Genomic DNA, 13,058 nt, shown 5'->3' with positions numbered 1-13,058 from the left:
CCAAAAGCAGAGCTGTGGCTAGCTCATATGGCACCTTTGTGAAAATCAGAAATGCCCCTTTCTCCAGGTAGACATAGACCCCCATGGGGGTAGATGGATTGGGCAGAAAAGTGTTAACCAAATTTCAGCCCCTGCTCTCTTTCCAACTGGGTGCCATTGTACAGAACATCCTTCAACAACCACAACAGTCCTGGACAGAATATACAAAGAAGGTCAGGGTGGCCTCTAAACAAGGGGAGGCACTGCTTCCATTGAAGCACAAGGGGAGGTCATCACCTAACGTTCGCTGGAAACATGTTTGAGCTCATACTGTAAACAACATCATAGTAACAGGAAGGATCTATGCTGTGGATTCTTGTCTTGCATCTCATCCCCTAGGTCATTGAGGAAACATCTATCCTTTAGCCAACCCTTGGAAATGTAAAGCTTCTTACCCTTTCAAAACCGCAAAAGTCTGCCCTTGAAAACTACAAGAAAAAAAAACACTTTAATTTTTGTTCTCATATCAGAAGTCATAACGAAACATAGCAATTTGAATTGTACTAAAGGAAATGATGCTTTTTGCACTCCAGCAGCTAGGAGTATCACACACTAAAACCAGCCTCTAATATGGTTTATAGAATATCATGGAGGGGAGCCCCACTGGCCCAGAGGTTTAGTGCGGCCTTCAGCCTGGGGTGTGGTCCTGGAGACCCAGGATTGGGTCCCACATTGGGATCCCTGCATGGAGCCTGCTTCTCCCTCTGCCTGTGTCTCTGCCTCTCTCTCTCTCTCTCTCTCTCTCTCCCTGTGTCTGTCATGAATAAATAAATAAAAATCAAAAAAAGAATATTATGGAGATTGTGTCTTTGATCTTTGCTTTGTTTCATCATCTTATTAATTTATTTGTACATGAACTTAATTTCAGAAAGGATGTGAGATTTTTTAAATAATGTAATTAGAAGGAAATATAATCAAGGAAAATAAATATAATTTTAATTGTAACTTTGTTTCCTTGCACCTGGGTGGCTGTCAGTTGAGCATCTGACTCGGTTTTGGCTTAGGTTGTGATCTCAGGGTCGTGGGATCAAGCCCTAGGTCTGGCTCTTTGCTGAGCAAGGAGTATGCTTGACAGTCTCTCTCCCTCTCTCTGCCCTTTCCTCTCTTTCTAAAATACATTTAAACATCTTAAAAAAAGAATTTTATGGTAGGCATATTACATATCCTCACCAAAATGTATATTCCCCTTCTCTCAATTCCAAAACTAACTTTTTAATTTATGTTAATTTGTAACATATTTAACTGTATAAGTTGCTGTAAAGTATTTTGGGAATATATGTAACTGTAAATAGGCAGAGAAATAATCCTCTACATGTACGTATTTAAAACTGACTATAAGTTGTATATCAATAAGACTAGCACCATTTTCAAAGAATGTATTCAACCCTAGAAGGCAAAGGAAAAAGTCACTGTATTCTGCTTTTACATTTTTTTAAATGGAAAAAGCATTTAAATTCTAAGATATGCCACACATAGCTCAAGTATCAGGAATCTCCACTTTATGTTACAGAAGATATTTAAAAGCAAATCACGGATGCCTGGGTGGTTCAGCAGTTGAGCATCTGCCTTTGGCTCAGGGAGTGATCCCGGGTCCTGGGATCGAGTTCTGCATCAGGCTTCCTGCATGGAGCCTGCTTCTCCCTCTGCCTGTGTCTCTGCTTCTCTGTGTGAGTCTCTCATGAATACATAAATAAAATCTTTAAAATAAAATAAAAGCAAATCACATACCGTTAAGACAGAGGATGATGGATAACGGAGATCTCCGCTTACAAAAAGACCCAGAGAGGTGAGGATAACTAAAAAGTGATTTGTTAGAACCATGTCCACCACGGAAAGATCTGTGTGTTCTAAGGGAAGAAATCATACCAGGGGTTAAGAAGCAAGGAAGAGATGAGCTCCCTAGCAAAGCAAAGACATTCCATCAGTAGTGACCAAGGGCTGATATACACGGGACACTGGAGATAAAGGCACAGTTAGGGTAGTTACCTTCTCCAACTTGGGAATAGATTGTATCTGTCAGGTTATACCACATGGTATCATTGTAATTCCAAAATCCGGAAAAACTGAGGCCTATGTAAATACCTAAGACAAGAAAAAAGGAAGAATAAGCCTAGCCAGTTTTACAAGGCGAGTAACCCACATCTATGGTGCTCAATGTCCAGGACCAGAGCCCACAACTGCCCTACTTTCCAAACCATTCTCTGCCCTACCTCAACCTGCCTTCCCTCAGTTGGGATCTCACTTCCCAGGCATTGGAAAGATGAAGTGACTTCAGGTTAATGTAGGATTTCAGCCCAACCATCAGACTTAAATTTTAAGGATTTTGTTTTATATTGAAGGGGATCAGACTATGCCACCCCAAAATACTCCACCCTGGCTTTAGGATTACTTTGAGCCAAAGGCAACTGAGAATCAACAGACTCAGGAAGGTTTTCTGCCCTCTCCTTACCTTACTAAAATAGGAGCATAATTTTTACTTTGGGAAATGCGCCTCCTCACCCTGGTACCAGGAAGAGAAGAGCACTCTTATCACCAGAGAGGGTAGGGGAGTCAGCGAGGAGACAAAGTTGCATAAACAGACTTTACAAAAATAGCTCTCTTCTCTTTCATTAGTTCTCCCACATATTTCTTAGTCACTGCCCCATAATTTATAATCCCGTGAAGCCCAAACTTCTTTTTTTTGTTAAAGTGGTACCTATGCCCCCAAGTCTAACCATTCAAGTTTCACTTCTATTTAGTTAACTCCATCTGAATGCAAATATTAATAAAAATGGTGTGCCTTTTTTCATGCTAATCCTCTTTTATTAATTTAATTCACAGACCTCATTTACTGAACCTAAGAGAGTAGAGGAAGAGGGTTTTTTTTTCCTTTTCCAACAGTATTTTCGTCAGAAATTCCTATTTCAGAAATACAATCTTAGTCCATAATTTCAAAACTCCAAGAAGAAAACTGAAATTCCAAGAGGAAGAAACTATGTTGGATTTACTTTAACATTTGTGATTTAAGAAACAGGAAAAAAAACATTGGCTAATGCCTCATGAGAACCTAGTAAAAGAAGAAGATAGAACACACTGCACATACCCTGACCTCACCTTTCTTTGGCCATGGCTAGGAGGGTTGAGAGTCCTTTGTTTTAAATACAGCATAATAACCTGGAGTCTAATTGACAGGCATATCTATTGAGGGCAGTGGGGGAGCCTGCAAACAGTTGACAATCTAATGCATATACTGTTTCCCAAAGATGAATGTAGGACCACTCATAACGTGAGATGTGTATTATCACTCTCAGCTGTTTTCCGTGTAGGGAGAGATGCAGCAGGACATGCTGTTATTGTCCACTTTTTTTCAGAAGAGGAAAGCTAACAACAAGTGTTGCCTTTTTGTCTGTGGAATGAGGCACTACCCTATATACTAAGTAGGGATGACTACTGCTGCTGTCCTGTGTGATATCACATGACCAGACTCCCGCCAAGTTCAGAAATATTTACTAGGGAAGTAAGCAGTGAAATAAATGCCTTATTCTGATTAATAAATTTAGACTCAAATTAAGTTACAAGCTGCTCTAACAAACGACCACAACTGCACTGCAGGTTTACAGAAGCTGATGTAGACCATTGTGAAGAGTTTGGATATTATTGGAATGGCCAGACGGAAGCCACCAGATGTTTGAAGCAGGGAAGTGATGTGATTTGGTTTATACTTGAGAAGACCACCCTGGTGGCTGTATGGAAGGTGAGTTTACTGTGGCAAAAATAGAAACAGGGAGCCCACCTAAGGGGTTATGAATTAGTCCCATGGAAAAAACAACGTTGATTTAAGATTGTAGCAGAGGGGAGAATGGTCACACTGGAGACACGTACTGGGTGCAGCACTGCCCTGGAATGTCATGACAGGATGAGCACTCAAGAATGTTTTCTAGGTGTTAAGTTTTGAGTAACTGGATATCCATTGGGATAAGGAATACTGGAGAGAAACAGATTTCAGAGGGAAATGAATCAAGAATTCGGGATTGGACTTACTGTGCTTGAGATGCTCATTATACATCAAGAGGGAATGTAAAAGAGGCAACAGGGTAGAGGAATTTGGTCTCCAAGGAGCAGTCAGCACCAGAAATACAGATTTGAGAATCACTGGCCTGGAGATGGCATCTCTACCATAGGACTAGGTTGCGTTTCTCAGAGACAGAAGTGGTTCCATAAGGAAGGAGAGTCCAGGACAAAGTCCTGAGTTCAGCAACACCTGAGGGATCACCCCAAAGAGAAGCCCATCTAGAAAACTGAGGAGTGGCTGGTGCAGTAGGATAAAATCAAAGGTGAGATGGAGAAAGCCAAGAGAACAAAGTGTTTGGAGAAGAGAATGGTCAACTCTATCAGCTGCTGCCGGGAAAGAAATTAGAATGAGCATAAAGAATTGGCTGCCGGGGGGCACCTGGGCAGCTTGGTCTGTTAAGCCAAGTGATTTGGGGGTGGGTGTAGGGGTGGGGTGGGGATGTGTTACCTGGATGGGGACCGGGCCAGCAAGGTGAAGAGCCACCTAAAGGAAAGATGAGCGCGGTGGGGTAGGTGGGGAGCCGACTGCTGAGCAGAGCTGGGTGGATGGAAAGGGACCGGAATGCGGGTCAGACGAAAGGGGGTGTAGAAGAGTGTGGGTAGGATAGAATCCTAAGTGACCGGGGAAGCCTGCTGGGAGTGTCCCACAGGAGAAGGTGGGTGGCAAGTCCACGCTGGATCCCACGGGGCTCCCAGACACCTGTTCCCACCAGTAACCAGGTGGTCTTAAAGGCTGGGGGCTGCAGGCGGGGAGCTAGGGCAGGTGCGTGGGTGGGGCAGGTGAGTGGGATGGGGGGTCAGGGGACTAAACGAGTGAGGGGGTGGGGCGGGTGCGTTGGTGGGGTGGAGTCAGCCGAGGGTCTCACAGAGGGCCTGCAAGTTTAGGCAGCAGCAGCTGCACCCTGTCGGAAGTTCGGTTTTGCTTCAGTAACAGTAGAAGGCAGCTGGGGGGCTGGAGGAGCGGGCGGGGGGTGGGGGGGCAGTGGCTGAATCTATTTCTTCTCCGCAGAGGCTGAGGCTGAGGCACATCCCCAGGTGGAGGCTGCCCTCCCGCCCTGGCGAGTGGAGAATGGCTCCTGTCCTGGGGCTCAGGGAAGCAGGAGGGCTCCCCGCCCGGCTCCCGACCAGCTAGGCCAGAAGCCCAGTCTCTGTGGGGTCAGCACAGAGGAGGAAGAGACTCCACTCCTAACTACACCAGTTCAGCACAAGCAAGCGCCCCAAACCAGAGAACACAGAAAGAGCTGGCCCTTGGGGACCCAGATGTAGGGGGCGAGCTCCTTTGTCCAGGGCATGGGAGGGGGAGCAAGTTCTTGCTCTTTTTAAAAATTATGTAATTCACATTGTTTCAATCTCCCATATGAATTTTGGATTGGGCTCTGCCAACTTCCACACGCAAAATACACTGTTGCCATTTTTCTTGGAACTGTATTGAACTGACAGATAAATCTGGACAGAGTGAACGTCTTCACAACAGAAGTTCCCGTTCATGCACATAAAATCTTATTTATTTCAGTCTTTGTTAGGACCTTCATTAAAGTTTTATAATTCGTGTCCAACAGGCCTTACAATTCGTTTCCTTGCTTAATCCTAGATACCTCTCAGGGTTTGTTACTTTCTGAATAGGATTCTTGAAAAATTACAATCTTTAGTTTTTGGTGGAACAGTTTTGTACATGTTGTGATTTCATTCCTCAGTTGTGTAGTACTCCGTTTATTTGGTCTGATAGCTTGGCTACTGATTCTTTTGGATTTTGAGGGATACACGTATTAACTGTGAGTGATGCAATTTTGTTATTTTTTAGTTCTTTTGTTTCCCTTTTCATTCACTGGGTTGGGGACTCAAAAGGTCGCCAATGACCCAGGAAAAACAACTACAATAATACAGTTAGCAGCTGAAACGCGTAAAGATGCTATGAAACACTCCAGTAGTAATCTAAAAATGCATACGTAATAAAATAATATTATGATGCCTTAGAACCCGGTACCTGTAGATGGTAGGAACAGCAGATGGATTAGAAATACAATCAAAAAAATATCTGAGAGGAAGTAACACTAATAGGTGGTAGGGGATACGTGAAAGTGGGACAGACAACACAGTCTCTATGGACGTGGCCAAAAGTCACAGCTGCAGGTAGACAAGGGGAAGCAGCCAAGAGTAAATTTGCTAGTGTTTTTTAAGAAACTTTTTCACTCCCTTGTGTCTACACATCTGACTTGCACTGCCAGTGAAACACCACCGTCCTGACAACACAAAACTCCACGCCACGAGCCTACCGTTATATGTTGCATTCAGGATGAAGCCGAGTAGGGCCACGTCGTTGGCACAGGGACACTTTGCCACTTTGAGATCAACCACATATGGATACACACTCGTGATATCAATTTCTGTCATTACCGTCCCAAGATCCCACTGAAGAATAGGTTCTGCAGAAATCAAATGTAGGTGCTTAAAATGTGGCAGCAGTCTTGAAAAGGGAACAGTAATGCTCTCCTTTCGGAGTAGTTTTTTTTTTTTTTTTGGTCTGGTTTTGTTTTCCTGAGTTTTTATTTACATTCCAGTTAGTTAACACACAATGTAATATTAGTTTCAGGTATAGAATTTAGTGATTTCATACATCTTTTTTTTTTAAATATTTTATTTATTTATCCATGAGAGACACAGAGAGAGAGAGAGGCAGAGACACAGGCAGAGGGAGAAGCAGGCTTCCCGCAGGAAGACCAATATGGGACTTGATCCCAGGACCCTGGGCTCACACCCTGAGCCAAAGGCAGATGCTTAACCGCTGAGCCACCCAGCTGCCCCATGATTTCACACTCTTGTACAACACCCAGTGTTCACCATGACACGTGCCCTCATTTGAAGGTGTTAAAAGAGCTATATAAAGAGGACAACTCCATCGTCCCCCAAAATAGTTGTCTTACCTCACCCTTCATCAGTTAAGAAATAGGATGATTCTTATTTTCCAGAATAAAAGGAATGAAGTCTAACTATCCTCCATGGGGGCCAGAAACAGTCACTATGGAAGAAGCACATGTGGGTCGAGAGACACTGCTCTGACCATCTTTGGTTGTACACCTGGCCGCAGGACCCATCCCTAGAAGTGGGGTTGCTGCATCACAGGACATTCATAATTCACAGAGCAACCTTTGCTTCCAAAGCCCACACCACACGTTTACTTGTTGTTCTCTTCCTCCAATTGCATTGAAATGGCAGCAGATATAATCAGAATAAATCCAGAATACCAGTGAAGGATAGGGAAAACCTACCATTGGTGGCCAAGGCATTAAGAGGGAGTTCTGGAACAAACATGGAAGCTGGGCCAGGATTATAAGGGGAAATCATTTGGAGGAGGACACGTTCCACCCCATCTATTCTTGGAGAGGCAAAGAGTTCAAACAGGATGAAGTTAAAATTTTAATGATAAGAAAATGGATTTTTTTTTTCTCTTCTGAAAAAATGAGAAAAGGGAGTACAAAAAGCAAGCCAGGCCAATCTAACAAAATACTGTCTGAATGTCAGAAATAATCAAAGAACTTAAAAAAAAGTTTTTTTTAGAGATTTATTCATTTGAGAGAGAAAGTATGTGCATGAGCGAGGGGAGGAGCAGAGCAGGGAGCCTGACTCCAGCCTCCACCCAGGACCCTGGGGTCATGACCTGAGCCAAAGGCAGACAGACGCCTAACTAACTGAGCCACTTGGGCGCCCTTGTCAAAGGACTTTTTCAAAGAGTGATCTAGTAACCAATTCTTTAGCTGTTTGTATTTCTACAATGTAAATTTTTACTATTGTTCCCAAGTCTGCTACAAAATCCCAAAACATTAAGTGATAAATTTTTAACTTTGTGAAAAGCAAGAAATGCAGTGAAGTTTCCATCTGGGTTGACACAGTGTAGCTTAGGACAGAAAGATACAATTTATAACCAAACTAATTCAAAGAAATTTGGGTGTGACTGCTGACTCTCCAGGGTGGAGCATTTCTGTGCAGACAATTGATAACAAGATCTCTAGAGGCAGGAAGCCTGGACCTTGTATCCTGGACATGATCGCATCCAACTGGAACACCTTTTACTTACATACAATCTCCTCAGAATCATATATTATATTTTAAATGTTTTAAGAATGAGGGAGGGGCCCTTGGGTGGCTCAGGGCATGACCCCGAGGTCCTGGGATCAAGTCCCACATTGGGCTTTCCACAGGGAGCCTGCTTCTCCCTCTACCGGTGTCTCTGCCTCTATCTTTGTGTCTCTCATGAATAAATAAATAAAATCTTTAAAAAAAAGAAATTTAGGACTCATTCTGATATCTCTGTCTCCCTCACCCCCAGTCTACCAGGAAGCCCTATCAACTCTACTTCCAAAACCGTTTCCAAAGACAGAAACGTTAGATCTCCAACACTAATCCCCCAGTCCACACCCTCTGGACTGCCTCCCACTGGACAAGGGCAACAACCGACAGTCAATCTTTTCTTTTTTCCCCATTCTTGCCGTTCTCCTAGGGTCAGGTCTCTGCACAGCAGCCGAAGTGATCCATTTAGAAAAATGTAAATCCAAATTTGTCACTCTCTTGCTTAAAACACTTGGACAGCCTTTCATTAGAATAAAACCCATACTTTTTAACCATACTCCCTACTGGTTTCTCCAAACTTATTATAAGCCACGCTGTCATTTATTATGCTTCCACATCACTGGCCTCCTTTCAGTTCCTCAAACAGATGAATCTCATTTCTGCATCTGGGACCTTTAACAACAACCAACTTGCCAAACTCTACTACCACAGCATTTCCATACATTCTAAATAAGTGTACACTAAAATATTAATGCAGTATATAATATTCTGGGTACATTTTAATATGTAAGTGACTCATATTTCAATTTTTTTTGAAAATGGAAATAGCTATATATTGTTTTAGTACCTCAAAGTAGCTAGCACAGGACTTCAAAATGTCAGCCTCAAAAGCTTGCAGTTACTATTGAATAGATAACTCATTGTTTTTTAAAAATTTGGACACTATGACAAAATAAAAAAAGCACATTTTGCCATTTTTGTTTTTTCAGATAACCAATTTTGGTTAAAGAAATCAAATAATATAGATATGATTGAAGAGACCTCTGTCCCCTTTGTGGCCCAATTCCCAAATTCTCCCCAAAGGCAACCATTATCATGAAATTGCGGCATCTATTTCTCATCTACATTTTTATATATTTTCTACACTATATATGTACCCATGAACAGTATATAGCTTTCCTTTATGTGTTTTCTGAATTTTTTTATATTTTTTTTATTTTTTATTTTTTTTTTGTTTTCTGAATTTTAAGTAAATATTCTCCTATTCTGAAATTTAATCTTTCCTTCAATGCTTTGGTTTCTGTTCTTGATAATATATGTGGATCTATTTCCTTCATCTTAACAGAATATACTACAGGTATTTGTCTTTTCCCCTTTTAATGGACATTTACATTGTTACTCATTTCTCCTATTACAAATAATGCTGCATGAGATTTTCCGTTGACTCTTGGCACATATACAACCTCTTCTCTAGAGCAGTTCTTAATCCTCTGCACATCAGAATCACCTGTGGGGATTTTCTCCCCCCCCCCCTTTTTAATTACAGACGCCTGGCTCCACTCGTAGAGGTCTGATTTTAATTGGCATAGAGTTGGGTGGAGACATCATTACTTTTCATAAAGCTACCCAGGAAATTCTCTCCATAAAATGTAACATTTCTTTTCTTTTCTTTTTTTTTGTGACATTTCTTTATTTTTGCTCTGCATTCTACATAGCACCAAATCAAAGTAGGAGTAAAAGAATAAAAGTTAAAAAAAAAGAATAAAAGTAAAAAGGACCTAAAACTTATATTACACTGTATATTAACCACCTGGAATTTAAGTGAAAAACGTTCTTTTAAAAAGACGGTGAAGGGGCAGCCCCGGTGGCCCAGCGGTTTAGCGCTGCCTTCGGCCCAGGGTGTGATCCTGGAGACCTGGGATGAAGTCCCATGTCCGGCTCCCTGCATGGAGCTTGCTTCTCCCTCTGCCTGTGTCTCTGCCTATTTCTCTCTCTCTCTCTCTCTCTCTCTCTCTCTCTCTCTCTCTCTCTCTCTCCCTGTGTCTGTCATGAATAAATAAATAAAATATTTTTTAAAAATAAATAAAAGGAAGGTGAGGAAAATAAAGATAAATACAAGATTCAGGAATGAGGATTTTTTAAAAAGTTTATATTATACTGCTACAGATGATCCAAAAATTGGACTATAAATAAGACAATTGGAAAAGAGAGGCCTCGACAATTATTTATCACTCAGTGTTCATAACCTTAGAAACAACCAATGTTTCATGAAAAAATGTAAATGTTCTAACAAAGAATGAGCAAGAATTTTTGCTGATAGTCATCATAAAGAAGACTGTAATGCATTGAACAGTATCTTTTATAACATGTTTCTAGAAGATGCAAAAACTAACTTTATAAAGCCATTATTTATCATGACCCCATATTGGGGTCATGAAAAAAAAGATATATTTCTATATTTCTATATCACTCTTTGTAGACCTCTATTAACAATTAACTGTGTATTCTTTGTCATCCTCAAGGGTAATGTTCATATCTCTCTTTCTCTCTCTTCTCTCTCTCTCTCTCTCTCTCTCTCTAGGACTTAGCACAGAGTCTGGCATATATAGTAGGTTACAATGTTTGTTAAAAGAATACTATGAATTCCATTTTACTTTTATCTGTTGGCATTTACCTCGAACATTATCCAATAGTGTTCCTTCAGTAGTATAAATATTTAATCCGTGTTGTAAAGTGATCCTTACTAACCATTCTTCTACAGCTGCAATATCTGTTTGAAAACAAAAGGCAAATAATTGGCTGTTTTTTTGTATGCCAAGTTGGTGAAATTTAAGGCTATATTAATATGACCAACAATATTACTGTTCATTTCTCAATCACTTTGACTGCATTTATAAATAAGATTTCCTATGTTTTTCCTACAGATATTTTGATGGTAAATAAAATAAAAGAATTATGAAGTGGTCTTACTACCAGAGTGTAAGTCCAGATAGTATTTTATTTTATTAATTAATTTATGTATTTATTTTTTTAAGTAGGCTCCACACCCAGCATGGAGCCCAATGTGGGTCTTGAACTCATAACCCTGAGATCAAGACCTGAGCTGAGATCAAGAGTTGGACACTTAACCGACTGAGCCACCCAGTGCCCCAGGTTAATTATATTTTAGATCATCATTATTCTCCAAGAGCTATTGTGGCTTAAGAAGCAAATGATGACACTTCATGTGAAGTGGTGTACTACTACTTTAAAGTAGACCATGTTTAATTAAAAAATATAGTGTAACTCCTAGGGCCAACACTAAAAGAGACTTAAGGTATAATTAATAATCCAATAGTGGAGATAAAATGTAATAAAACATAATTAATATGAATGACAACAGAGAAAGAAAAATAGAGAAGAGATGGAACAAATAGAAAATAGCCAGATGATAGGTTTCAATGCAACCACATCAACAATTACATTAAATGTAAGTTGTCTAAAAATACCAATTAAAAGATTTCCAGATTAGATGTAGAACTCAAGAATAAACTATATGCTATTTAGAAGAAACTCTCCCTAAACATAAAGGCATTGGTGGGTTAAAAGTAAAAAAAAAAAAAAAAAAAAAAAGAGTGGGGCCTGGGGAAGCCATGGGTACTGAACTGACTGAGAGCTCTTGTGAGGGGGCCAAGGCTGAGGCTGAAATCAGGGCACACTCATGAAAAGCTGCCTGCCACAAAGGCCTTGGATACACAGGCCTTCACACACACCCAGGCATCCATGCGGTTCTGTGCATCACTGCAGGGAGCATATGCCTCTTCCAGTGGCTCTGAAGCAGCTGGTACTCGAGTAGATTAAGTGATCTTTGTGCTTCTCCCTGTCACTGTTTTCCATCAAGCAACTTCTGGACTTTGGAAAAGATAATGGTGGAGGGAGGGGCAAGATGGCAGAAGAGTAGGGTCCCCAAGTCACCCGTCCCCACCAAATTAACTAGATAACCTTCAAATCATCCTGAAAATCTACGAATTCGGCCTGAGATTTAGAGAGACCAGCTGGAATGCTACAGTGAGAAGAGTTCGCGCTTCTATCAAGGTAGGAAGACGGGGAAAAAGAAATAAAGGAAAAAAAGGCCTCCGAGGGGGAGGGGCCCCGCGAGGAGCCGGGCTGAGGCCGGGGTGAGTGTCCCCAGCACAGGGGAGCCCCGTCCCGGAGAAGCAGGAGCTGCACCAACCTTCCCGGGCGGAAAGGGGCTCGCAGGGAGTTAGAGCAGGACCCAGGAGGGCGGGGATGCCCTTGGGCTCCCAGGGACACTAACAGACACCTGCGCCCCGGGAGAGTGCGCCGAGCTCCCTAAGGGCTGGAGCGCACACGCTGGACCCGGAGCAGCTCAGAGGGGCTCGGGCGGCGGCTCCGCGGAGGGGGCTGCGGGGCGGGAGCGCGAATCCAACAGCGCAGGCCCCGGAGCACAGGGCGTCGGGACACAGCCCAGGATCCGGCCTCCCCCGGGACCGGCAGAGGCCGGGAGGGCCCAGGACAGCAAGGACGCTCCTGCCCGGAGCTGAGCAGATCAGTGGCCCCGCCCGGAGCCTCCAGGCCCTGCAGACCGAGAGCTCAGTAGTTACTGCGGGAGCTGACTCCAGGGCTGCAGAGCTGGCCCCACCACTGCGGTTGTTCCCCCTGGGGCCTCACGGGGTAAACAACCCCCACTGAGCCCTGAAGCAGGCAGGGGCAGAGCAGCTCCCCCAAGTGCTAACACCTGGAAATCAGCACAACAGGCCCCTACCACAGAAGACCAGCTGGACGGACCAGTTCCAGGGGAAGTCAAGGGACTTAAAGTCTACAGAATCAGAAGATACTCCCCCGTGTTTTTTTTGTTTGTGTGTTTGTTTTTTTGTTTTTTTGTTTTTTGTTTTTGGGTTTGT

The 13,058-nt window shown here is 42.5% G+C and overlaps 1 protein-coding gene across 1 annotated transcript in view; it reads right to left on the bottom strand.

Annotated features, from left to right (window-relative positions):
* Positions 1-13,058, bottom strand: part of CATSPERB (cation channel sperm associated auxiliary subunit beta) — a 139,062-nt gene that overhangs the window by 95,626 nt on the left and 30,378 nt on the right. The window contains exons 5-9 of the mRNA XM_055333696.1: positions 10,829-10,924; positions 6,363-6,512; positions 2,026-2,121; positions 1,768-1,886; positions 435-467 (exon numbers count right to left, since the gene is read on the bottom strand). Coding sequence (XP_055189671.1) covers positions 435-467; positions 1,768-1,886; positions 2,026-2,121; positions 6,363-6,512; positions 10,829-10,924 — 494 coding nt within the window. The remainder of the gene's footprint in view (positions 1-434; positions 468-1,767; positions 1,887-2,025; positions 2,122-6,362; positions 6,513-10,828; positions 10,925-13,058) is intronic.

Source organism: Nyctereutes procyonoides, unplaced genomic scaffold, assembly GCF_905146905.1.
Source record: "Nyctereutes procyonoides isolate TBG_1078 unplaced genomic scaffold, NYPRO_anot_genome, whole genome shotgun sequence".
Taxonomy (NCBI): domain Eukaryota; kingdom Metazoa; phylum Chordata; class Mammalia; order Carnivora; family Canidae; genus Nyctereutes; species Nyctereutes procyonoides.
This window is presented reverse-complemented; position numbering and strand designations above follow the sequence as displayed.